Here is a 26,977-nt window from a genome sequence, read left to right on the forward strand (position 1 = left end):
ATTAAAAAATTTCAAATTCAATGGGTTAAAAATGTCTAATTTTAGACCGAAGCAATATTTGAATAGGGTTTGAAACTGAATAATAAAATCGTTTAGGTAATTATACATCTATTAGAGATGACATAATAAAAATATAATTACCGAAATAAAATATTTCCAACAAATAAAAATTTCCGAAATTTAAAATTACAGAAAAAATTACAACTGCCGAAAATGTTCAAAAAAATTATAAAATTAACGAAATGTGTTAAAAACTAGAATTAAAATCCCCTCAAATTGCGTAGTTGTTTTCAATTACAAAAAGCATGCATATAAAATAATATATTATTTCAACAGATAAAAAATATCCCAGTTTTATTAAATTTCACTTTCGGAATATTTAAATTTCGTTAATAAACATTATTTGTAGTTTCACTTTTTTTCGGTAGTTTGAAATTTTTATTTTTTGGTTATTTTTAGTCGGCATTACTCCAGAATTGGGCTTTTGCTTTTTTGATGAAATCATGCCATTTCATCTATAAATTTTGAAATTATTTACAATTTAAAAATATTTTTAAAAGTTTCAATCGGACGTAAGAATTTGATGAACTAATAAGTCTTTCGAATTGGAACAAATCAATTGCTGTTTAATTTTAAATATTTGAACTATAGCTCAATTTTTAAAATCATTAATAAATTTATAACAATATTAAAAAATTAATATTAAGGTAAAAGATTTTCGAATTACTCATTGTAAACTGAATGATTCCATAATTTAAAAAGTCAACAATTAAATTTAACTTACAAAAAAAAAGTTGAAATCGAACTTATTTAAAATTGCATATTATATCATATGATATAAAACTCGTCATATTTCAAGCGATTAGATAGATTTATATTCTAGAAATTAGTAAAATTCCTGGTCAAAAAATAAATTCATTTTCACTTCCCGGGTTTTGTCGGTATCAAACAGTCCCCGGTCCTGTGGCCACCTTGAATTAAAATTTGTAAAATTAAATCATAACTGAATTCGGCACTCTGACTCTTAAGCTCTCTGAATACATATTTATATTCAAGAAGGATAGGATGATCAACGAATTAGACAAGTGGCGCAAATACGCTGAGGTCCGATGCAGTCGTCGTGGCAAAAAGCGCCGCATTGCCGACAAATGACCATCGCCCCTCGCATATTGCATTCCCAGGGAGGTGGAGGATCGCCCCCCATTATTATACCAGGAGCTCCAGGTTCGGCACCCCCGCCTCCTCGGCCGTCGAGTGCCCCTCTCGCTTTTAGGGTAACGGCTTGATGAGATCCTTCACCAGCACTGGCTGGCCTTCCTCGCACCAGGTGCACGCCTACTCCCATACCTGCAATTTGCGGTGGCAAAGGTGGCGCTGAAGAGGCACGTGGGGCGCCATCTCCGACGCCCGTTCTTTGCACGAGGATGTATTGTCCGAGGCCTCCGTTTCCATTCGATCCTATTTGGGTCACTGCGTTGCTCTCCGTTACCTGAACAAATTGCATTCTGATTTTAAATAGGTAAAAAAAATGATTTATTTATTTATTTAAAAAATCAGAGCACAGGATGCTCTAAAAAAAGGGAAATACACTACCGGCTAGAATTTTGCATTCACCTCTTTTTTGATGATTGGTTAAGTTCTCTTTATTTTAATTACAATTTTTCTCTCTTAAATGAATTAAATTCTCTCAAAATTCTGTATCAAATGAGTCCAGGATGATGCCAATTTGTATATTTCTTTTAAGGTAGATATTGTAAAATAGTGCAGATTTGAATGTTTTCTTAAATTTTAGGTAATATACGAAATAATCAACAAATTTTAATGTTCTTACGCTCATTTTAAAGCAATGTATCAAAACGACCTATGAACTTAAGTGTAAAAAATGTTCCTATCACAGTACAAAAACTTAAATCATCCATAAATTAACAATAGGGTTGTTTCCAAAGTCAGATATAATTTTTCCAATAAATGGATCTTATAGTGCATGAAATTCTAATTATAAAAAAACCCATAAAATATTTTTTACATATTGTTTACGATTTTTAATTTAATGTTGAAATATGAATTTTTTATCACGATGTCGATTGGAGGGGCCCTTTGACGTCGAAGGCGTCGGATTTTCCACCAATCACAGCTCACGTGTCAGTGATTCTTAAATATCTTTTTCTGTGCACATCGAAAATAGAAGTCGCAAAATATTGTTTAAAAAAAATGTCAAAGGAGGGTTTCGTAAAAACCAATAGAGAAAATCTGCCGAAAATAGATATATTTACGGTATGTAGAAAGAATTCAGTGAAAAATTACTTAAATGTAGTCATGTTTACTGAACAATTCGTAAACATGTAAGATTTTTAAATATGTTAATAATTGCACTTACTGTTTTCCTTCAACATAAAACTGACTGTTTAATCAAATATTACAAAAGAATAACTTTTTTGTCACATATTCCTTAACAAATAAAGCTATCAAATTAAAAGTCTAAATTGACAACAGACCGTGGCCTAACCTCTTTATCATGAGTTTCGCATAGTCACATTGATAGATAATTATGAGAACCTCTGAGTCACGTGACACCCACGTGACACCAATTTGAATAAGTGTTTTACCGCCTTCGATTTTCAATAATTTCTTTCTGCTGAACGACACAAAAGAAAAAAAAATTATAATGCACCTTCGATTCAGATGAAAATTATGTATTAAAAAATTATTTTATCTAAAATCGCGAAACAACCCTATTTTTGACGACCCCCCCCCCCCCCCCCCCCCCCCCCCCCCTCCCACTCCCATTAACAACCGTTGATTTGGTTATTAAGTAAATTATAAACTTTCGTAAAAAATCAAGAATTAAAAAAAAAAGTTGTTTTCAGAGTAAAAGTGTTGCAATGTGCCTAATTGAATTTTATGTGACGTTAATCCGAGTATTATTGACTTTTTAAACTCTGAAAACAGATGAACTATCAAATCAAAAATATGAAAATTTGATTTAAAAAGTTAATTATATACCAAAAAGTCGAATTCCCAACAAAATAAAAGAACTCTCAAACCAAAATTAAAATTTACAACTAAAATAGATTAATTTTAAACAAGAAAATGAATTTTTAACAAAATAGTTCAATTTTAACAAAAAGTTGAATTTTTACTTCAAGAATAACCATTTCCTACCAAAAATGGAACAGGTAAATTTTCAATTACCAAAGTAATTTTTCAAGCAGATATGAATTTTTAAAAAAGTGGTCAACCTTTAAAATCTAGTTGTTCAATTTTGAACCAAAGATGGATTTTCTACCCGAAAAACAACGATTTTTCCACAAAATTCGAAAATGCTCAACCAAACAATTGAATTCTCAAGTAAAATAGATGAATTTTCAAGCAAAAAGTTTATTTTACTACCATAAAAGAAGAATTTTTAACAAAATTCAAGAAATTTGAACTAACAAGTTTAATTTTCAATTAAAAAAGATAAATTATTAAACAAAAAGATTAATTTAGTAGCGAAAAAGACGAATAATCGATCAAATTTAAAAATTCTCAACCAAAAAGATGCATTTTAAACAAAAAGATTAATTTACCATATGCACTTTTAGAAAACAAATTGCTCTACATTCTAAACGTGTAACGTTACTTTAGCTGGGAGCCCCCTCCTCCTAAAGTAATAACCTAGTTTATGGACGATCCCTTATCTATAGAAAAATCATAAAAATTAAAGAAATATATATTTTGAGGGAATTTTATAAAAATTCATGAGTTTGAGAATATTAAAATATGTTCATTATTTCGTATATTGCCTCAAATTTAAGAAATTATTAAAATTTATACTATTTTTACAATATCTGCTCAACAAATAAACAAATTGGCTTCATGCAAAGCTCATTTTATACAGAACTAGCTGTACCCTGTGGCGGCTGTTTCGCCGCCGCAGAAAAGCCGCTGTCCTTAATACTATACATCGAGAACGAACAAAAATGCCATAAAAGTTGTATAATATATAATACTGGAATGGAATCAACATAAAATTTTAAGTATTTATAGTAGAATTTCGGTTGGAAAAATGCAAATTCTATAACTAAATTTGAACTAAAGTTTGAAAAAACTCAGAGAAAGTAAAATAGAAATAAAAACTTGAATGCAGAACATGGAAATTGTTTTTTTCTTTAAATTTTGATTATAAAAACTGTATCTAAGTTGTCAAATTCAGTTTCCACAAATTCCAAATCACATGTGAGATTTGTACAAAGCTTAAGGGCATGTGATACTTATAAAATTATCGATTTTACCAGTTTTAGATTCCCCCGGCTTTTTTTTATAGAATAAATATTTTGTCTTAAAAATTTGGGAAATGATAGCGAACATGCTAACGGACGTCCGTGCACACTTTTTTGTGGGTTAATTTCAAAAGAATCTGATTTTGCTACAAACGTGTGTGTGCTTCGAGGTTATGTGTGTTACAATTCTCCCGAGCGTTACTTCCAAACTACACAATATTTTTTTCCAAAAACTTTAGACTTACAAATAAACATATTAACTATGTCCAGCAGCTAACCTTATTTGCAGGTTTGTAGCATCTCCGCATTCAGTTTTTAAAAATTTGCACATTTGTGGAAAAAAAGTCAAGGGAACTGTACCCGATTGAACACACGACGAAGTATCACATGCCCTTAAGGGCATGTGATACTTAGAAAATTGTCGATATTACCAGTTATAGGTTCCCCCGGCTTTTTTTCTAGAATAATAAATATTTTGTCTTAAAAATTTGGGAAATGATACCGAACATGCTAACGGACGTCCCCACACATTTTTTTGTAGGTTAATTCAAAACAGTTTTAATTTAGCAAAATGTGATTAATTTGCATAGCGTTTAGGAATTAGTATCGATTTTTTCAGTGTTAGATTCCCCAGGCTTTTTTCCTAGGATAAGAAATATTTTGTCTTCAAAATCTGGGAAATGATAGCGAACATGCTGACGGTTGTCCCCGCATACTTTTTTTTTTTTTTTTTAATTTGATTTTGCTAACAACGTGTGTATATTTCGAGGTTATGTGGATTACAATTCTCCTGAGCGTTACTTCCAAACTACACAATATTTTTAGCCGAAAACTATGGACTTGCAAATAAATACAATAACTAACCTCCCGGAACTAACCTTGTTTGTAGGCAATTGAAAAAGTTTATTTTATAAATAATTTCCAAATTATCGGAAAGGCAGAAATGAAAAACGACGTAACCTTAAAATAATACATACAATTTTTATTTAGCATAATAATTTTTTTTATTATCCCTCAAAAAAGAGTCCGGGGACGTCCTTTATGATATTTTATAGCATCTCCGAATTCAGTTTTTAAAAATTTGCACTTTTGTGGAAAAAAAGTCAAGGGAACTGTACCCGATTGAACACACGACGAAGTATCACATGTCCTTAAGGAAAACTAAGAAAAGAATTAAAAACTGAAAAACAGCAAATGAAAAAGGAGTTTTCGAATTCTAAATCATATAACTCTTACTCAATTCGGAACTCAACTTGGAAAAAAACTAACTCTCCGGGAGCCCAAGGAATATGTGTGAAAAATTGTATGCCGATTGCTAAAAAACTGCGGCATCCCCCCCTCCACATCATTCCTCCTATGGCCCCCACGCTCTTTCGACCTGTCCGGGAGCCCAAAGAATAAGTTTGACAAATCTGATACTAATTAGTCAAAAACTGCGGATGTGATCCCCCCCATCTGCCTCGTCCCTTCATATGCCACCCCATACTCTTACGTCCTGTTTTCTGCATTATTTATTAAACAAAAGCTATTATCAATTAGCGATTCGGGTTGCGGCAGAAATTAAAATTTTAATTCTGACAATTAAAATAAAGAGAACTTAATCAATCATAAAAAAGAAGGCAAAACTCTGACCGGTAGTCTAGAATAATTTTTTCTAGACAGAAAGGAAACAGGAAGCAGACCTCACAGCTCAGAATGTTCTTAAAGCAGGGAAAACCTGGTGACTTTTTAAGAAAATAAGGAAATAAATTCTTTTGAACCAAATTAATGCAGGCACCATATTCCTAAGATTTTTCAACCTTGAAAGATAAATTTAAGAACAAAAACTTCGTTTCCAACCAAGACGAACGTTGAACCATATAGTCGAATTTGCTATTGAATTTTCAACCCCAAAAGATGAATTTTCAACAAATACACCGAATTTATTGTAAAATAATTAGTAACCAGAGATGATTTTTAATAAAACAAAAAACTTAACTCTTAACAAAGCACTTCAACTTTTAACCAATAAAGATAAATGCTCAAACAAAAAAGATTCTATTTGTAAATAAAAAACTGTAGAGTTTAACAAACAAACAAAAATCTTTAACAGAATAGTTGTATCATCAACCAAAACAGATATATTTTTAACCAAACAGTTGCGTTTTCAAGCAAAAGAGATGAGATTTCTAACAAGAGATGAATTTTCAACCAGATATGCATCTTCAACCCAAAACAACCGATAAAGAATAATTATCGAAGAAACATGTCATAATGGATACTTCATAAAAAAAGAGTTTAATTTTAAATTAAAAATAGTCGAATTCAACAAAAAAGGCCAATTTTCAAAAAAGAAAGTTGAATAATAAAGAAACAGATTCATTTTTAACTAAGAATTCTTAATAAAATTAGACGAGTTTATTAACTAAGAAGACAAATTTGCAATTGAGAAAGATTTTTAATTCAAAAAAGACACAAAATTTCTAACAAAATTGTGGAATTTTCAAGTCAAAAAGACGAATTTTCTAGAAGACAGTTACATTTTTTACCCGAAAATATGAATTTTCATCCAAAAATTTAATTATCAACAAAATAGTTAACTTTTCAACTAAAGAGATGAAATGTAAACGAAAGAAATGAATACTTCATCAAGTAATTGATCTTTTAACCGAGTAGTTGCATTTTTAACCAAAAAATAAGATTTTTCTCTTAGAAGATTAATTTTAAGTCCAAAAGGACGAATTTTTTAAATAAAAAGATTAATGCTCAACAAAGCAATCGAATTTTCGAGCAAAAAAAGATTCCTTTAAAAAAAAAACAGTTGAATATTCTACAAAATAATTAAATTCTAAAACCAAATAATAGATATTTTTTCTAAAAGAGGTGAATTCTGAACCAAAAATGTAATAGTAGACATTTAATTTAAAAAGAATTAACTTCCATCCTAAAATGGTTGAATTTTCTTACACTTAAGTGAAAAAAGGGTCAAGTTTCTTGAGAAAAAAAGGGGAATTCTTTTAAAAAAGAGGAGAATTAGAAAAAAGGAAAATCTGATTGGTTCGTGTATATGATACTGTCAAAACTGGAAAAAAAGCGAAAACATCTTCATCTTTACGGTGATAATAATAATAAAATAAATATATATTTTAAACAAATTTGATAGAATGATTCATGACTCTTATTTCATATATTTGACAAAACATTTTCTCTCAACAGACAAAATATTTTCGCTTTTTCAATATTTACTATTTTATTGTAATTTACCTTTAAAATAGAGCGAATGACATTAAAGATGTTTATCATATTATACTTTATTTAAATGTTAAGAAAACATTTAAACCGCCGGAATAGAGGTTGTGTTCAGTCAAGTATGACAAAAAGATTAATTTTCAACTAAAATGATCAATCTTTAACTAGAATAATTTAATTTTTAACAACAAACATGATCTTTTATCCAAAAATATTCATTTCTACCCAAAAAGACAAATTTTAAACTAAGAAATTTTTGTAGCAAAAAATGGAATAGTTACAAAAAATTAATGTTCAATCAGAGATTAATTTTTAACATATATGACAAAAGAGATAAATTTTCAATTAAAGTGATGAATCTTCAAACAAAAAATGAATTTTTTAAAAAGTAGTTTCACCTTAAACCAATTATTAAAATATTAATGCTTAATTAAAAAATTTCAAGAAAATACATGAATTTTCAACTAAAAACATAGTTAAATAGTAGTTAAATTTTCAGTTGAAAAAAAAATTAATTTTAAACAAGGAAAAACGAGAAAAAAATAAATACAGTAATATATAGCTATTTTTGCAAATTAAGTATCATTGTTACTCATTTTTTCATTACAATTTAGAAAAAAACTTCCGACATTTGCAAGTTTTTTCAAGGTACACAAAAGTTCCTCGAAAATTCCAGGTTTTGCAGGTAGGATAGACACTTTATTTTAGAGCATTTGTTATTTTAAATAGTTGGATACTTTTTTAGTTAAGATTTTACATCATCAGTAATTTAAGTTAAAACATTACGAATTTTACTTTAAAAGTTGAAACAGCGCAACTGTTCTGAAAAAGTGATATAAAAAAAGGGCGTTCTTTTTTTCTGAAAATACCGTGAAGTCTGTAGGTTTTTCTATGCTAAAGATATTGTTAATTATTTAAAATGTATCTTTAAAATCTAGGTAATATCAAAATGAAATTTACCGAATGTTTTCTCTTAAGCAGAGTTCTTACCTCTGCAGGCGCCGTTTGACGAGCAGTGGTAAAAACATGTCTGAGCATAACACCTTGCCCTTTACTCTGTGCCTGTTTATTGTGTGATGTCGAATTTTGAGATTTTTGAGTCTTGACTGTAGTGATAGTTCGCCCGCCGGATTTCGTTGTCGTAAAAGCTCCATCGCCTCTTGCTAATAAACTCGGTGGTGGTTTCAAATGTGCCTTTAATTGATCTCTATTTGGTGAGCTTTGGATAACCTGAAACATAATTCAAACGTCATTTATTAATATTTATTAAAAAATAATTAAATCATTTTTAAAAAACAATATTAAGATAATAAATTAATGCCTAAATGGCAATAAAATTTCATTTTGAAAATTCCCTGATTTTTCTCTGACTAATTTTCTATTTTTTCTTACCAATAATATTTGAGAAGTAAGCGAAAAAAGGTGATAAATTCAAATCCATTGACCAAACCGAAATTTAAAATGGACTTTTATAATCCGATAGACTTTCAAATAAATGATATTCAAAATAACACTTTCTAATTTAAAACTGTATTACAGTTATTAACTAAATGAAAACGGATTTATTCACTTTTGATTTACTAGACATATTTCACTGATTATTTATGTTATAATGATATAAATCTACTATTTATTGTTTATATGCGAAATCAGATGATAATTTTACACATGAATATATATTATAAGATAAATATTGAAAATATTTATGAATTTTAAATAGAGTGTATATTTTCTTCACTTTGAATTATCCGCTTAATAAATTTGCAGTCAGAAATTAAATTTTTTTGATTCATTTTATTTAATTAATATACGTTAAAACAAAACTAAAAATTATTTGCGAACTTAAGTTTAGTAATCGAATTGATGATATTCCAAATATACAGAAGGAAACTTTATCTCCATTTTTTCAAAATTGAATTTATCACTTTTTGTTCGCTTGCCTCTCATTTAAAGACCACACTTATAATCTTGTAAATTTTTTAATAAAAAATCGATTATAAATGGAATACAAAATTCATAAAAATTCAAGCTGAATGAAAAATATTGAAGTAATTTTAAAACAATTTTAAAATATTTTTAAAATCCTTGAATTTAGTAAGTTTGAAATTAGTTTTAAAAAATTCATAAAAATTAAATAGTGTGATGAAATGCCGAAAAATTGAAGGTGAGTTTAAAGGCTTCAGGATGAATTAAAGAAAATCTAAAAAAAAGTTTAAATCTATTGAATTCAGTAAATTCAGAAGAAACCATGTGAATTAAAATAAATCGAAAAAATTCCAAAGAATTCCAAAGAATTTCAAAGAATTTAAAAGAACTCAGGATAAATTAATAAGCATTCATGGTGAATTCTAAATCAATTAAAATGCATGGCAAAAAACATTTGAAAACACTCTCAAGTCTTTGAGACCCTACGAAATTGATTGATTGATTAAAATACCTGCACAATTATTCCATATCTTCTTAAATTCTAAAAAACTCGTTAAAACCGTACGCATTTTTTAAAAATCTCGTAAAGTAATTTAAATCTTTGGAAATCCCTTCACTTTTTTAATCTCTTGAAAATGCCTTGGATAATTTAAAATACCCTAAAACATGAAAAATATTTTCAAACCCTTTGAAATCTTTTGAAACCCCTTGAAGCTTTTTGAAGCGTTGGTATATTTTAAAATGCTCTGAAATGGTACAAATCGTTTGAAATCCCATTAAATTACTTAAATTAATTGAAAATTCCCTGGAATCTGTGCAAATGCCATAAAATATTTGGTAATAACTTGAAATATTTTAACATCTTTGAAAATCCTACGAAATACCTACATTCTGGTAAATAAATTCTTTGAAATCCATTAAAATATTAGAAAATGCTGTGAAATTACATGAAATATGATATTTCTCGAAATCCTGGACAATTGATTAAAATATCTTGAAATATTTCAAAAACCCGTAAAATTAATGAAATCTTCGATAATATAATAAAATTTCCTTAATTTTTCAAAATTCTTTGAAATATTTTGAAATTTTTTGAAGCTTGTGAGAATGACCTGGAATTTCCAAAAAATGCTCTAAAATCTTTGGGAAATATTTCGAATTATTAAAATCGATTTAAAATTCCTTGGAATTATATTAAAAATCATAAAGTCTTCGAGAAACCTTAAAATATTTGAAAATATTTGGAATCTTTCAAAATCCCTCAATTCTGATGAACAAATTATTTGACATTCATGAAACTCTTATAAAATCCCGTGTAATTACATAAAATATGATATTTCTCGAAATCCTGAACAATTGATTAAAATATCTTAAGAGTATTCAAAAACCCTTCAAACCGTAGAAAATACTATAAAATCCCTTGAAACTTATTAAAGCTCTTAAAAATTTCTTGGAATCTTTTAAAATTCCCTTAATTTACCGAACTCCTTTAAAATCTCTAAAAACTTTTTAAAACTTTTGAAAATTACTTGGAATTTAAAAAAATGCCTTAAAATCATTAAAATATTCTGGAAACATTTCAAACTATGGAATTCAATTTAAAATTAATTAGAATCTTTTTAAAAATCACAAGATTTTCGACCAATCTTGAAATATTGGAACATCTTTGGAATCTGACGAAATCCCTCAATTCTGGTGAATAAAATATTTCAAATTCATTAAACTATTATAATATCTCATGCAATTACATGAAATAGGATGATACTTTCTGAAATGCTGGAAAACGTATTAAAATAGTTTAAGAGCTCTTAAAATACTTTAGAATTATTAAAATCCTCATACATCTTATATAAAATTCCTTCGAATCTTTTAAACTATCCTAAATCCTTATAGATCCAATAAAATAAATCCATGTCTTAGCATTCTACTAAATTATTTAAGACCCGATGAAATTTTTTGACAAGCCCCTTGAAATCATTCAAATCCTTGAAAATGTTTATATCTTTTTGTAAATGCTTTAGAATCTTTTGAAATACCCTAAAATATTGCAAATCTTTTCAAGTTTATTGAAGCTTTGTAAAGCTCTTCAAAATTCCTTGCAATCTTTTAAAATGTCCCAAAATATTGATAATTCTTTGAAATCCCTTGAAATTTGTTAAAACTCTTGAGAATCCCTTGGAATTTTTCAAAAATAATTTTAAATCCTAAAAATTCTTTGATATTCGTTGAAATTTATTTAAAGAAAAATTATTTGTGAATTTTGTACTCTAAAAAGTGACTTTAGCTACCTATTTTTAAAAAATTACTAAAAAGTGTTATTATAAAAGTAACAGTGTGCCAACCTCTGATTTATCTTGGCTGATTTATCTCTAAAGTCTCTTAGAGAAATTCCCTGATTTTCGCTTTTTTTTCTTCTTCAAAACCCCTGACTTTCCCTGACCAAAAAAATTCCCTATCCATCCTGATTATAAAAACTAATTATAAATCAAGAACCTACCGCTTGACAAATTTGATAACTCCGTTCCAAATTGACCGCCCCAGGTGGTTCTTTCGTCGAACTCCTCGACCTTCCCCCTTGCTCCTTATTACTCCCCCTCGACCTCTGTCCTCCCTGAGTCGATCTAGAAGGTCTCGACGCAATCGTAACAGCAGGATACTGTTGCTGCTGTTGTTGTTGCTGCTGCAAAGTCGCAACAATTTGCCTCGGCTGTGGCCCCATCTGCGGCTGATGTTGAATTACAATCGCACCCGGCGCATGATTCTGCGCCTGGACGGAAACCGTCGTCTGTAAATTATCCTGCGTCGGATTCTGAACACTATTCTGCAGATTATTGTGCACTACATTGCCCTGAGTTCCAATCGGCACCATTTCCTCGTGCGGCCTCACAATACTGATTTGCTGTTGCGGATTTTGCTGACTTTGGATCTGAGGAGGAAGAGCATTACCAGAATTTAAGGTCTGCGTCGTTCCGTGTCCTGAATGAAAATTTGTCTGGACGAATCGAATGGATTGCAATTGTGGAAAAGCAATGATTGGCGAACTCTGTGATTGCTGCATGTTCTTCATCAAACAACTAGTAACTGGAGTACCGATTGCTAAGGTTTCTGGTTGAAATGGAGCACTTTGAACAACTGGCAATTGTATACAGTTGATTGATTCTGTATGAGCATCTGAACTGATGAATTGTGAGGGATTCGTAGAGTCTGTAGTCGTTGAAGTGTCGCTGCATTCGTCCTGAGTTGTTACGGTAATGTTTGCGGCTACGGATCCGTCCAGGGCGGCAGCTACTAGTGGCAAGGAAACCTGCATTTCTTCCTGAACCTGAAGAAGGAAATATAATTGATTTGATATTGCTGATTGCATGAAAAAATTAGTTTCTTTAAACTACTTCACAGTCCAAAATAATCTCGGAATAGCGGTCTACCATTTCGCCACATGGTGCCGAAAAATGGAACTAAAAAGAGTAGGTACAATTTTAAACATGTATTTTAATTTTTGCATAAAAGTGTTTTTACGATTATTTTCGGAAGTATAAAAAAATGATTGAATACTAAAAAAAAATATTCATAAAAAACAAATAGTTTTAGATAGAGTTTCCATCTTATACAGTGAAAAAACACATTTTCGTGAAATAAGTTTTAAAAAAATACAATTATTTCATTATTTCATGTGAGTTGCAATGTATTGTAAGCTTAAATAAACATTAATTAATGTACGTAGCGACAAATTTGATCCATATTATACCAAGAATACGAATGTCAGACGACTGGAATTTAAATACGAACTCTAACCTAACTTTTAGATCAGATTTTTAAATAGTAAATGTTTCATGTATAAATTAATAAAAATTTACTTTGGGTTCATTTTTGCTTCAAAATAAGTCCATTTAAGTTTATAATATTTTGAAAATCACAATAAAGAGAACAATAACTGTTTTTTTTTTAGAAAAATATTTCTGTCAAAAAGTGTGGGGTTCACTGTGTAATATGTAAATTCCATCTAAAACACTTTGCTTTTTATAAAGACTTATTTTTATTATCCAATAAATACTCTAAAGTAAAAAAAATGGTTAAAACACTTTTATGCACAATTTAAAAGGCATATTTCAATCGTGTCTATTCTTTCTAGTTCGAATTTTTGCCACCGGGTGGCGTGTCGCACTTTAACCATTCCCAATAAGAGAATAAATTATTTTTAATAAAAATAATGAAACTTCCAAATTAGATTCAATATTAAACGCTTAATTTAAATTAATAATTTTAAACTATATAGTTGAACTTTTAATCAAACGATCGAATTTTCAAACTAACTCTGACCAAAAACCGCAAAATATATTAGATGAAATAAAAAAAAATCAATTTTAAATAAAAAACAGTTTAATCCAACCAAAAAGATTAATTTTTTATAAAGCAGTTAAATTTTCAAACAAAGAAATGTCAGATGGATCTTCAATAAAAAAAAAGAATGAATTTTCAACAAAGTAGTCTAAATTTCAATGAATTAGTTGAATTTACAAAAAAAAAAAAGATTGACTCTCAACAAGAAATATATAATAGTTGCTATTTCAAACAAAATAAATGGTAATTTAAAACCAAAAACAGTTGAATTAAACAAAAATAGACGAATTTTCCACCAAATACATAATCTTTCATAAAAAAAATTTCAATTTTAAATAAAAAACCATCGAATTCAATACAAAAATACAAATTTTGAACAAAATACATAAACTTAAAAAAAAATCAACAAAATAGTTAAGTCTTCAACCAAAAAGAGGTCAGATGGTTAATCAACAACAAGAAAATCGTTTTTAACAATGTCGTTCAACTTTCAAACAAGTAGTTGCAGTCCCAATAAAAAAATATTAATTCTCAACGAAGAACGTAATAATTGATATTTCAACCAAAAAATATTTCAATTTTAAACCAAAAACAGTTGAGTTCAACAAAAATAGATGGATTTTCAACAAAACTCATAAACTTTTAACCAAAAAAGATTATAATTTTAAATAGAAAAAAATCAAATTCAACCCAAAAAGACGAATTTTCAACAAAATACATCAAATTTCAACAACAAAAAAACAATTTCGAACAGCATAGTTACATTTTCACCACAAGAAAGGTTAGATGAATCTTCAAAAAATGCATTTTTAACAAAGCAGTTAAATTTTCAATAAAGTAGGTGAATTTCAACCAAGTAGTTGAATTTTCAACCAAAAAAGATTAGTTCGCATCGAAAAATAAAAACCAGTTGAATAAAAAAAACGAAGTGCAACAATTGAACATCGATAGGTGAATTTCCATTTAAAAAGTTAATTTTAACCGAAAAAAAACTAATTTTCAAAACATGTGTTCAATTTTGTAACCAGAGACGAATCTTCAATCGAAAAAATGAATTTTTAACAAAGTAGTTGAATGTTCAACAACAAAAAGTTTCTACTAAGAGATTCTTTTCAAAAACTAGTTGAGCTTTCAAGCTAAAAGTCTAAAGTTTAAAATAAGCAATGAATTTGAAACCCCAAAAGATGAAGGTTCAACAACAAAGTTGATTTTTAACCAAGGAAGGTGGATTTTAACAAAATAATTAGATTTTTAACCAAATAGTTGAATTTTCAAGACAAAAAGACAAATTTTTCAGATAAGTTGAATTTTCCACACAAAAAAATTTTTTATACCCTTTTTTCACTTTTTATCAATAAGGATTATATTTCTACCAGAAAAGATGAATTTTCAATACAAAAGGACGAACTTTATATTCAAGAAAGACGAATATTCACAAAACAGTTGCATTTTCGACCAAAAAATAGGATTTTTTAACAAAATAGTGGAAAGTTCACCATAATAATCGATTTTTTATGCCAAAAAGATGATTTTTTTAACCATATGGTCGAATAAGAGAAAAAATATTCACTTAAAATTTGAGCGAAAAAGGGAGAAAGATTTAATTTCTTGAAAACAGGAAAAAATATGAATCCTTTAAAAAAAGGAACAAAGAGGGAAATATGGGAAAGACTGTCAAGTCTGTTGAGATAATTGAAAGATGACTCACTCTGTTATTAGGATTATTGTTAACGGTTCCAACGTTTGGATCAACAGCCCAACTGCATTCCAACATTTCGGAACAAACGTAATTATTCGCTTCTCGAAGAGCCTCGTCTTCATTCACAACTGCTAGATGTCCAACTTCTTGGATTGCGACATCTTCCACTGGCCCTGCAACTACTGAAGCTTCCGTTTCTTCCTCACCAGTTGAACCAATTTCCATTCCTTCTAAAATCGGATAGATTATTTCCTCCGGACAAATTTCTTCATAAGCTTCTCGCATTTCACCTCGGACCTTAAAAAAAAGTTAGTTTTGCTAAATGACATTCATAATTCTTTTATAACGTAACTTAATCTTTAACTTGATAGAGAAAATATACAAAAAAAGAATATTGATTATTGCGACAAATTTTAGAAGAGAAACCCAAGCGTAAATAATGAAAAAAATAGCTGAGATCATAATTGTTTATTTTAATTTACTTATTTGCATATTTGTGTTTTTTTCATCCATTCTAGGAAAAAGTTGTACTTTGCATTAAAATTTAATTTATAAAAGCTCATTCTATTTCGTGCAAGGTTTATGAAAATTATTTTATTTGTGAATAATAATCACCTTTTTATTTCTAGTTATACATTTATTTATTTAATTAAACAATTTACTAACTAATATTTATTACAAATATGGCGAATATAACAGCAAAGAACCTTTCAAGGAATAGTGATTTTTTGTAACTTAAAATTGAATGAAAATATGACTTTTGCGTAAAGCAGAAGAGGAAACATAAATATGCAAATAACTAGATTTAAATAAACAATTATTACTTCAACTACTTTTTTATTATTTAGATGTAGGTTTCTCTTCTAAAATTTGTTGTAATAATCGATAAAGTTTTTTGTTGAAACGAGTCGATTTTAATATTTAATTAATATGAATTGCAAAAAATCGCCTAAAAAGTTTAACGAATGTTTACAGTTTTCTTTCCACTGGATTTTTAAATTTACTATGACTTTCAGTCTTTCCGCGTATATTTTGAGATCAGAGTTAAAATAATAAATCTAATACTTATTGAAGTCAATTTTTTTTAAATAATTTGAAATGCAAACATTTTTATAAAAGGATATTAAATATTTCCTAATATTTTCCTTCACTGGATTTTCATATTGATTATGATTTTCTGCTATTCCATAAATATTTTTTAACAAAAACTAAAATAATCAATTGGGCTCTTTATTGTAAAAAGTTGATCTTAGTATTATAATAAATTTGGACTGTAAACATTTTTCTAGAAAGATACAGTAATTGCTGTACATTTTTTTATTGTAGTTCTCGGCCATCGCGAGAAAACTTAAAGTTGAGAATTTACAAAATTTGTTGGACCCTTTTGGAAAAAGTCGATTCTAATATTTAAATATCACGATATAGAAAAATTTATCTGAAAAGATACGGTAAATGTTGACAACATTTTTTAAAAATTAGATTCTTTTATTGACTGTGGTGCTTCCCGGTTGCAAAATTTTCCTGGTTATTCAAATTTCCCAATTAAAGAATTTAATGCTGAACTATTTTAGATGATGAAAGGTACAATTCTGTGTAATTGTAATATAAAATTATACGTTCAATGTCTAAATCTTCAGTATTTAATATTATTTCAAAATAAAATACTCAAAATTGAGTATTTCAAACTTAGCCATCAAAATGCAAATAAATTCTAATTCAAAGCGTTCACCATTATACATCCTCCAAACATGAAGCCACCCAAAATCAATTATTATTTATTTCAAACATAAAGTGCTCATAATTAATTATGAATTTGAAATTTTAGTAGTTAATGTTAAATAATATTAAGACTTCGAATTATTAATAACTTTAAGAATTTTATTCAAATTAAAACTTTATTTAAACATGCCTATTTTTAATGTGATATCACTTAAAGATGAAAATAAAAATAATCCGTTGGTTCCTTTGTGAAAACAGTCAATTTATTAATTAAATGAATTCAAATTGCCAAACATTTTTCTTTAAAAAAAAGCAACACTTTATTATAGTAGCAAATCATTTTACTGTATTTTACAATTTAAATTCAAGTAATATACTTAACTAAAATACTTTTACAACTTTTTTGCATTTGGAATCAATTGCCAATTGAATTTGTTTATTTTTTATCATTAAATGTTCCTGTAATAGCAGAAAACCATAATCAGAAAAAGTAATTGATAAAATTTTGAACAATATTTACTACATCTATTTATCGTAAATGTTTTATTTTTAAATAACTAAAGACAGAAATCGACTATTGCAAAAAGAACGCAATGGATTATTTTTATTTTGATCTTCAAATAATCGTGGGAAGTTAGAGAATCATAATAATTAAAAAAAGTCTTTATTAAATATTTACCATATCTTTTTAGGTAATTTTTTGCATTTCGTATTAATTAAATCCTTAAAGTCGATTTTCCTAGGAACGACCCAACGATTATTTTAATTTTTATCTTGAAATGGTCGTGGGATGGGAGAGAATCATAATGAATAAAAAAAATCCCATTATCATTCAACTTTCATTTAGACTTGATTCAGATGCACTCATAAATATTAAACAAAGTTGCTAGATTTTAAAATATCTAGAATAGGGTGGAAACATACAAAACAAACTCTAATTTTATTTAACTTAAGCATTTTTCTGAATCCCTCTTAATACAATTCTTTAATACAACTCTTAAAATTCATACCTCAAGTTCATGAATCCGCTGCAATGTCTCGATATCGATCTCCATTCCTTCGGGAATCTGCGGCTCAGGATCCGGAGTATGTTCATTCGATCCCTGCATATCAGCTTCAATTTCTGACTGAATATCACTTTGTAAACCTGCTTGCATCTCTACCTGCAAATCCGCTTGCATCTCAGGCTGCATTTCCGCTCTCATCTCAGCCTGCATCTCAGCTTGTATCTCATGTTGAATTTCATATTTCATGCCATGTTGAATTTCATGCTGTATTTCATGGTGCATCTCACTTTGTAATTCAGGATGAATTTCATGTTGTATTTCACTCTGCATCTCATGAATCTCGTCCTGATTAATCACAATCTCGGAATCATCAGTCATCAGATCACAAGTGGCATCCTGATCTTGCGGCGAACCGGAATTATTGTCACACTCCAGTTGGTACATTGGCTCACTCGAGAGTTGGGAGAACTGTTCCTTGGAAAACTGCAGAGACGGATCTTCCGACGTCTGAGATATACATTCTTCCGAGGTTTGAGAGATTTCATCAGAAACATGCGACAAGCATTCAATTTCCTCACTAGGCGGTTCCTGCATTTGCATCTTCTCCCAGACAATGTCTTCACTGTGAATTTGGATCTTCTCCTCTTGAAGTTGAACCTCAATTTGCGACATCTCTTTACTTTGAGAAACCTCGTCAGCCTGGGAAATCTCCATGCTCTCTGAAATATCCTCCTCAGGGTCTTGAATTTCATGGATCTCATGTATCTCTTCAATTTCCTCTATGCTCTCGCTCATTTCTTGACTCACCTCCTCAACAATTTCATCCTTCAATTCTTGATTCGCATCCTTAACTTGAACAACTTCTGGAGTAATGTCTTCAACAACATCATCAGGCTTGATTTGAGAAATCTCTTTAACCTCCTCCTCCTCCTCTTCTTTAACCTCTTCCTCAACCTCTTCCTCAACCTCTTCAACAGAATCTTTGATCATTATTTCATCGGGATTTATATTTACATTAACAGGCTCTTCTAGGAGATTCTCTTCCTCCAAAATTTGTACAGTCTCATCGTACTCCGCAAGTGGGTTCTGTTGCATTTCCGGGGCACTCGGAACGTTCTCAGGAACTTCAACGATTGTCTCGGGGATGCAGATAACTTCCTCCATTTTTTCTTCGACGACTGCTGCGAGACAACGTGGATTTTCTGGCATGACTTGGTCCACATTCGACTCGTGTCGCAGACGATGACCCGAACGGGTGACAGCACCAACGGATCTTGGTTCGGTGCAATGCAATCCTGATCTTAATTTCGGTTCTCGCTTTTCTCCCCAAATTGGTTCAAAGTGCTTCAGCTTCCAAGGATCTAGCTTATTTTTGTCCCTCTCTGCTTCCATTTTCAGTCGCTGCTGATTCTCGGGCGTGAATTCACCCTCTGCGAGTCGTTTTCTCCATTCCAAACAGGCCCTCGCGAAAAACTCGTTATTCAGTCCTGAGGTCGCGGCGTCCTAAAAATGTATCTTCGTGTTGAGAATGCGCTTCTACTATTTTCTAATAAAAATATAACATTTGAATTTGATATCTTGTTCTTCGATTTCTATTGTACCTTTTATGAAACTAGTTTACTGAATCTATGCATTTTATTTTTGAGTTTGGAACCTAGACCTTAGAGTTAGAGTACTGCTCCGCGCTTAGACAGTTAAACGTTTAAATAATTTTAATAATTTATAAGTTTAACCATTTAGACATTGAACTTGTAGAAATATTCATTCATTTAAACTTTCCATGGTTTTCAACTTTAGTTTTCTATTTCAACTAACATCAGTTTAGGGCTTGATTCAGGAGACGGATTTGAAAGTTTTTGTCCGAAACCAAAATGTGGAGTAGAGAGTTAAAATTTATTTATATTCATCTTTAGTTTATAAATGATAAAAAGATGGATTTTTTTTATCGCAGGCTTCAATATTTTCCCTATTAGCCTTTTTATCACCTTTTTCTCGTTTTTGTTTCATTTAAATGCAAAAAAATTAATTTAGCCGAGCAAGAAAATTAAAATTTAACCTAATTATTTTTAGTGAGTCGTCTACTCATTTATTTTTGGTTGAGAATCCATCTTTTTGGTAAACATTTTTAGTTCATATTTGGTTGAAAAATTTATTATTTTGACAATAATTCAACAATTTTACTAAAAAGTTATGCTTTTTATAGAAACTTCAAAGATTTTGTTGAAAATTCGTCTTTTTGAATTTAACTATTTAGTTGGAATATTTTTTCTTTCTGACCGAAAAATGTTTCTTGTTCGCAAATACGACTATTTTGATGAAATATCATCTTGCTTGCTTAGAAATGTTATCTTTTTTGGTTACAAATGCAACAGTTTGTTCGCCAATTCAAAGGGTTGTGAAAAATTTAACAATTTGATTGACATTTTTTTTATTGTCGACTGAAAAATCTTTCTTAGTTGAAAATTCAAATTTTTTTGTAGAAATGTCATGTATTTTTGGTTAAAAATGCAACTGTTTGCTTGCAAATTAATTTGTTTTGGTTAAGTATTCAACTATTTTATGGGAAATTCGTCTTTTACGGTTGTAAATTCACATATTTTGGTAGAAATTTAATCTCGTTTGGTTATAAGTATAACGGTTTAATTACAATTAACCTACTTTGCTTGCCGATTTTACTATTTTGTTGAAAATTTGTTCTCTTTTTTTTTGTGAAAAATTAATTTTACTGAAAATTTAACTATTCGAGTTTTGGTTAAATATTCATCTATTTTGTTGAAAGTGCAATATTCTTACTAGAAATATTAGGAATATAAAGCGTTTCAAATTGAATTTAATATTGTAGTCATATTAATTTTATGTAAATGAATATACCTATTCCCCAGTTTTCCTAAAAACTAAACTATGTGAAGTCAGCTTCAAAAAAGTGAAAAACGACCTAAAGTTTAACCGAAAGAACGTTTCAACAGGTTAAATGATTAATCGGTTAGAGAAAGAAATTATTCGATTTGTTTAAACGTTTAACCGATCAAGCGCGGAGCACTAATTAAGATGTGTAACAAGACTTCCAAAATCGCTGTAATTTGAAATTGAAAAAAAGAAAAATAGAGTGTAATTTCCAATTTTAATTTACATGCCTGATTAAAATAAATGTAATACTTAAAAATATAGACAGGATGTCTAACTCAAGTTTATAAAAAAAAATCTGGGTAATTTCGAAGCCACAGAAAATAAGGTTATTTTTATTTCAAACCTAAATCGCTCATAATTAAATGATTTTGAATTTGAAGTGGTATAATTTTTATAGTGAAAGTCCTTTAAAATTAAACGTAAAGATAGGCAATAGTGCATATTTGGAATTTTTCATTAAAATATCCTTCCTTTTGGAACGTTGTCAATTTCAAATAATATTAAGGCTTCGAATGATAAATAACTTTAAGAATTGAATTCAAAATTTAAACTTTAATTTAAAAAAAAATAGGGTACAAAGGGTACTTTTTACTGTTTGTAATAACATTTTCTGAACATTTATAGACAAAATTCTTAGTATATTTGGTAAAATTCCGTTAAGAGAAAAAAATTCTAAGAGATTATAGCTGTACTTAAAAATGATTTTTTCTACTTTATTTTGCCAGCTAATCGAATGGAAAAGTTTTTACTCAGTAACCTTTTTTTTTAATACAAAAATGACCATTGAAGAGGTTTCTAAATTTTTTGTTAAAAACAGTGGTCTGTCACATGTGAAACTATCTCTTATGTATCAGCATATAAAAATTTATCAACATTCGAAGCGACTTTTCTGGCCTACAAAAATATTTTGAAAAATTGGTATCAATAAACATACAAAAATTATGAAAATACACATTTTGATAATTTATTATGACTTTACATATGATTTATGAATTTATTTAAAAACCTACACTACCTTTTACCAGTAATTTAAATTCTGAATGTCTTCATTTGAAATTGCTAAAGTTTGAATTCTTTAATTTACACCTTCTTATTAAGATGTTAAGATGTTATTAAGATATTAAGATCTGAACGTTCAAATGAACGAAATATTTTTTTACAATTCTATTTTATCAATAAATTTGGTTCCAACGACAATTAAAAAATGCATTATAATTTTCTTTTTGTAAATATATTATTTCTAATAAATATTAACCAGCATTTTAACCATTTTTATAGTTTACAGTCATCAGTAAAAAAATTCGTTCATTTGAACGTTCAATGTTTAATTATTTAATTTCAAAATTTTCAAGCTTCAAATTGCCAAAAAATGTAGACTCAATTTGAAGTTAAACCATTACGAACGATTTAAATTTGAAATTATCTTCTGATATTTAAATTTAAAATTATTAAAGCTTTAACTTTGAACTTGCAGTCTGAAACAATTTAAACTTTATACAAAGAATATTATACATTAAATTTTTTAAATTCAAAATATAAAAATTATTCAAATTCAAAGGTATTCAATTTAAAATTGTCCAATTTTGAAAAATTTAATCTGACATTATTAAATTACAAATGTTTTTTCTCGGTATGAAAAAATGTCCAGTTTCGCTGTTCAGCAGCAGCCCTAACAACTCAATGGACTTACTTTATTGTACATTTTCCTCTTTCTTTCTTATTTTTTATAAAAAATACCTGTCTGTCGACGGCGGGTAAAAGTTGGGCAAGTTTCCTCTGATACAAAGGAGGAAGCCCTTGGAAAGTAGGCTTATTTAGTAAAGCTCGCAAACTCGTACTGGCGATAATACTAGCTGGAGTTTCAAGATCAACTAATCCTGCTTCCAATTGTGCTGCAGCTGACAATCTTTTCGTCGATCGTCTTCTGCCAGACTTTAAACTGAAGCCTGGTAAACTGGCCAATACTTCCCGCATCGTTGCAGCAGGTTCTTCAACAGCTAGTTTAATAAGTAAAAAATAATTAACAGCTTTTCTTAAATATTATAACAGCGCAACATCTGTTGCGCTGAAAAGAAAAACATAGTTTAGGAATAAATTAAATGATAAAATAAATCTTAAATATCTAGCTACTTCCTTGGAGTTGAGGGACTATTTATTATCTTTTCTTAAACAGAGAAATGGAAATGTTTTTATGAATAATTATATTTTTGGTTCTCGTAATTTCGTTTACTTTCCCTTCATTTCTCTTACTTTGAAAAACAAATTAGGTCAAACAAATAATACTTTCAATGAGGTAGATAACGTCATATACATAGCTGCTTGAGTCTGGTAAGAACCCAATTACTCAGAGTATAATTCTTTAAAACACAAAAAACACGTTTTTTCCTGCTGCGGCAGGTTTATTTTTAAACAAATTCTTTGGGTTTACTTTTCACATATTTTACCATGTTTTTTTTTCTAAAGTAAGAAGAAAACCTTTCACCCAAAAGATTATATAAATATTTAGGTCTGAAGTTTTCAAAATTTAAATTAGGGGAATATTTACTCTCAAACAAAATTTGTCTTACAACAACCGAAATGCAAAAAAAAAAGCATTGAAGATTAAAAAATGCAAGTGTTTTATTTGTTGTAATAAAATGAAAAATCAGTAGTTGAAATGTTTAGAATTTCAGTACATTCAATATTTTTCAAATATTGTGATTAAAAAAATTAAATTTCATGGAAATCTCACCATACATATACAGGGTAATCGAAATAATTTAATTAAAAAATTCCCAAGCTTTTTCCTCATTTTTCACTGACTAATTTTTCAGTTCGCCTGACCATTATTACTTCAAGACCAATATTCTCATTTTTAACTCAAAAAGTGTGCAAGTGACTAAGTTGTATTAATAATGTGACTAATGTTCTTTTGAATTTAAAAGATTTCGATAAAATTTATAAGGATTCCAGGTGAATTTAAATTTTTTTAATTCCATTGATTTCAGTAAAATTTGAGTGAATTTAGCAAAATTTAATGGAAATGAGAAGAATTTGATGAATTAAAAAAAAAAGAAATTTAAAAGAATTCAGAATAAATTAAGAGTTCAGGGTGAAATCCAAATGAATTGCAAAAAATATTTAGAATTCTCTTCGAATCTTTGAAGCCCTATGAGATCCCTCACTTACTGTGAATAAATTCTTTGAAATCCATTAAAATAATATAAAAATCTCGCGAAATTCTATGAAATCTAACAATATTTAGGCAAATCAAAGAGGTTTTTAAATCACTGAAATCATCGGAAATATTATAAAACCCCTCGGAATAGTTTTAACTATTTTAAAATCTTATAGTTCCTGTAAAATCGTTCCGTATCTTCCAAAATTCAAGACATTCTTTACAACCGAATGAAAATTCTTTTAAATCTCTGGATTTTCTTTAAACTCTTGAAAATGTTTTGTAATATCTTCAAATTATTGAAATCTATTAAAAATCTCTTGGATTAAGTTAAAGTACCATAAAATATTTGAAATCCCATTAAATAACTGAAATCAATTGAAAATTTGCTTTGAATATTTTAAAATACCCTAAAATATTTCAAATACTCTAAAACCTTTTAAAATCTCTTGAAAATTTTAAAAGATCTTGAAAATGCTTTGGTAGCTTTGAAAATAAATCGAAATCTTGCAAATATCTTCAAATTATTGAAATCTATTTAAAATTCCTTGGAGTCTTTTAAAATATCCTAAAATATTTGAAATCCTATTAAATTACTGAAATTAAATGAAAATTGCTTGGAATGTTTCAAAATACTCTCAAATATTTCAAATCCTCTCAAATCTTTTGAAACTTTTAAAGTCTCTTTAAAATGCCTTGGAATCTTTCTAAAAAAAAACCTAAAATATCTCAAATCCTTTAAAATATTTTGAAATCTCTTGAATTTTTTTCGGTCTTGAGGATTACGTGGAATTTGAATGAATACACTGAAACATTTCAATTTCTTTGGTATAATCACAAATCATAGAAATATAGTAAAAATGCCCTGATACCTCTAAAAGTCATTGGAATACCTTTAATATATTGAAATCAATGAAAAATTCCTGAAATAAATTGAAAATTTCTTGGAATATATTACAAAACCCTAAAATATTTCCAATCCTGTAAAAAACCTTTTAAATCTCTTCAAATTTTCTAAAGCTGTGGAAAAATACTTGGAATTTTTAAAATACGCCAAACATTTTTAATTCTTTCGAATAACTTCCAATTATTTAAATATATTAATAATACTATGAGATATTCCAAATCTTTTGGAATCCTTTGATACTCTTTAAAGCTCTTGAAGATTCATCGGAATTTTTAAAAATAACCTAAAATCTTTTAAGGCCTTCAAAATTCTTTGGAATGTTTTACTATACTCTAGAATATTTCCATTCCTTTAAAATTTTCTAAAATCTCTTGAAACTTTTCAAAGCTATTGAAAATTCGTTGAATTAAAAAAAACTCTACAGCTCTAAAAATCCTTTGAAATCCCTTCGAATTATTGAAATCTGTTAAAATTGTTACGATTTATTGATGTGATTTTTTTTGTTAAATAATAAATAGTATAATTTAAATAATTGATATAAAGTCCTTTTCCAAATGCTCCGTTTTACATCATTGATATTAATCCTACCAAACATGTAATTATTATTTTATACTCAGTAATATTCATTTTGCATACGTTGCGGGTATGTAAACAAAAGTTTAAACTCCAAAATTCTAAACGTTTTAGGCCCTCTACTAACATGTAAACAAACTTACACATAACCAACAAAAAAGTACTTACATTTCATTCAACTAAAGATTAAAATTAATCACAAGAAGATTGATAATCATAACTAAAAATCGAAGTACGCCCTATAGAATTCAAACAAAGACATCATTCCATTGTCTTCATTTTTCCAAATAATTACCGATTTATTTCCACTTTTTTTCTCCAAAACATAAAAAACGTAAACTAGGTGAAAGAAAGGGCATGAAAAAACGAAAAAAATATTTTTTGACATTTACCTGAATTAACATGCTGAATATTATTGACAGGCGAGGGTGGATCGTTGGGAGGAGGTGGCGGCAAGGGTTTGACGACGATGCGTGGCAAAGTACGAGAATTTCCAGCCGCGATTGTGGTATTTTTTCTTCGTCTTTTTGCCTGCTGACGAAGAGCATGTTTGATGACCTTTTTACTGTGTACCATACTCGAGTACCCGGAGCATCCTGGACCATTTTCACCACCCCCATCCCCTTTGACAACGTCAATGTCCGCCTCCATGGTTCGACAGGGTGCTTTTATGCCATTGCGGTCGAAAATTTGGTCAAAGAAATCCTGACCCTCTACTCCTCTCTTTCGAGGATCATCACACCCTGGACGGAACCCGCGGAAGGGCTCACGAAAAATGTTCCTTCACGAGCCCGAATCGCAGAACGAAACACAAAAACATTGTCTTTCACGACAATCGGCACTGCATTTTACGTGGGGAAATCACTGAACTAGGTTAGGTTTCAATGAAGTAAGTGTTGGTGAGTTTAGCGGACGATAAAAGAAACTGAATTTAAAAACTCGGGGATTCAAAATACACGAATTTAACTTAAATTAGTCAAAGAAGACTCGTTAGAAAAACTTGCGTGTATCGCTTCCGCCATATTGTATTTACGAATTTTTCTTGTGAATCGAAAAAATCCCTATTTTGGGGGAGAAAGTCTAGGTACTTTTTGGCGACTTTGTGTTTCGGCCAATAGAGTTCTTTTCTTTCTCTTGGATCTTCTCGAGGATTCGTGGGGTCTTTTGGCAAATAATAAAGGTTTTTCTGGTGTTGCGTCATTGTGATTTGTGGATTTAAAGTACCCTTTTTTGGTACGAAATTCAAATTTTTTT

At 29.0% G+C, this 26,977-nt stretch overlaps 1 protein-coding gene across 2 annotated transcripts; it reads right to left on the reverse strand.

Annotated features, from left to right (window-relative positions):
- Nucleotides 1-752: 752 nt before the first annotated feature.
- LOC117174916 (polycomb protein Asx) lies at nucleotides 753-26,726 on the reverse strand. Of its 2 annotated transcripts, none has more exons than XM_033364370.1 (7): nucleotides 26,116-26,726; nucleotides 22,824-23,083; nucleotides 18,183-19,682; nucleotides 15,463-15,750; nucleotides 11,914-12,738; nucleotides 8,481-8,720; nucleotides 753-1,489 (listed from the first exon to the last, which is right to left on the reverse strand). In XM_033364370.1, exons 1-7 carry the CDS (start codon nucleotides 26,372-26,374, stop codon nucleotides 1,070-1,072), a joined length of 3,792 nt encoding a protein of 1,263 aa, XP_033220261.1. In that variant the 5' UTR covers nucleotides 26,375-26,726; the 3' UTR covers nucleotides 753-1,069. The 2 variants fall into 2 exon arrangements, with proteins under 2 accessions (XP_033220261.1, XP_033220260.1); XM_033364369.1 differs by having other exon boundaries at nucleotides 8,451-8,720.
- Nucleotides 26,727-26,977: the final 251 nt, after the last annotated feature.

The sequence above is a fragment of the Belonocnema kinseyi genome, chromosome 6 (genome assembly GCF_010883055.1).
Source record: "Belonocnema kinseyi isolate 2016_QV_RU_SX_M_011 chromosome 6, B_treatae_v1, whole genome shotgun sequence".
Classification (NCBI taxonomy): domain Eukaryota; kingdom Metazoa; phylum Arthropoda; class Insecta; order Hymenoptera; family Cynipidae; genus Belonocnema; species Belonocnema kinseyi.

Bases quoted from the DNA above. Each gene is read 5' to 3' on its own strand.
- LOC117174916 (XM_033364369.1), bottom strand. From the start codon at position 26,374: ATGGAGGCGGACATTGACGTTGTCAAAGGGGATGGGGGTGGTGAAAAT. The intron at 19,683-22,823 runs GTATTTTTTATA...ATACATTTTTAG, and splicing joins TACCCGCCGTCGACAGACAG to GACGCCGCGACCTCAGGACT. The intron at 8,721-11,913 runs GTAGGTTCTTGA...ATTATGTTTCAG, and splicing joins GTTATCAAATTTGTCAAGCG to GTTATCCAAAGCTCACCAAA.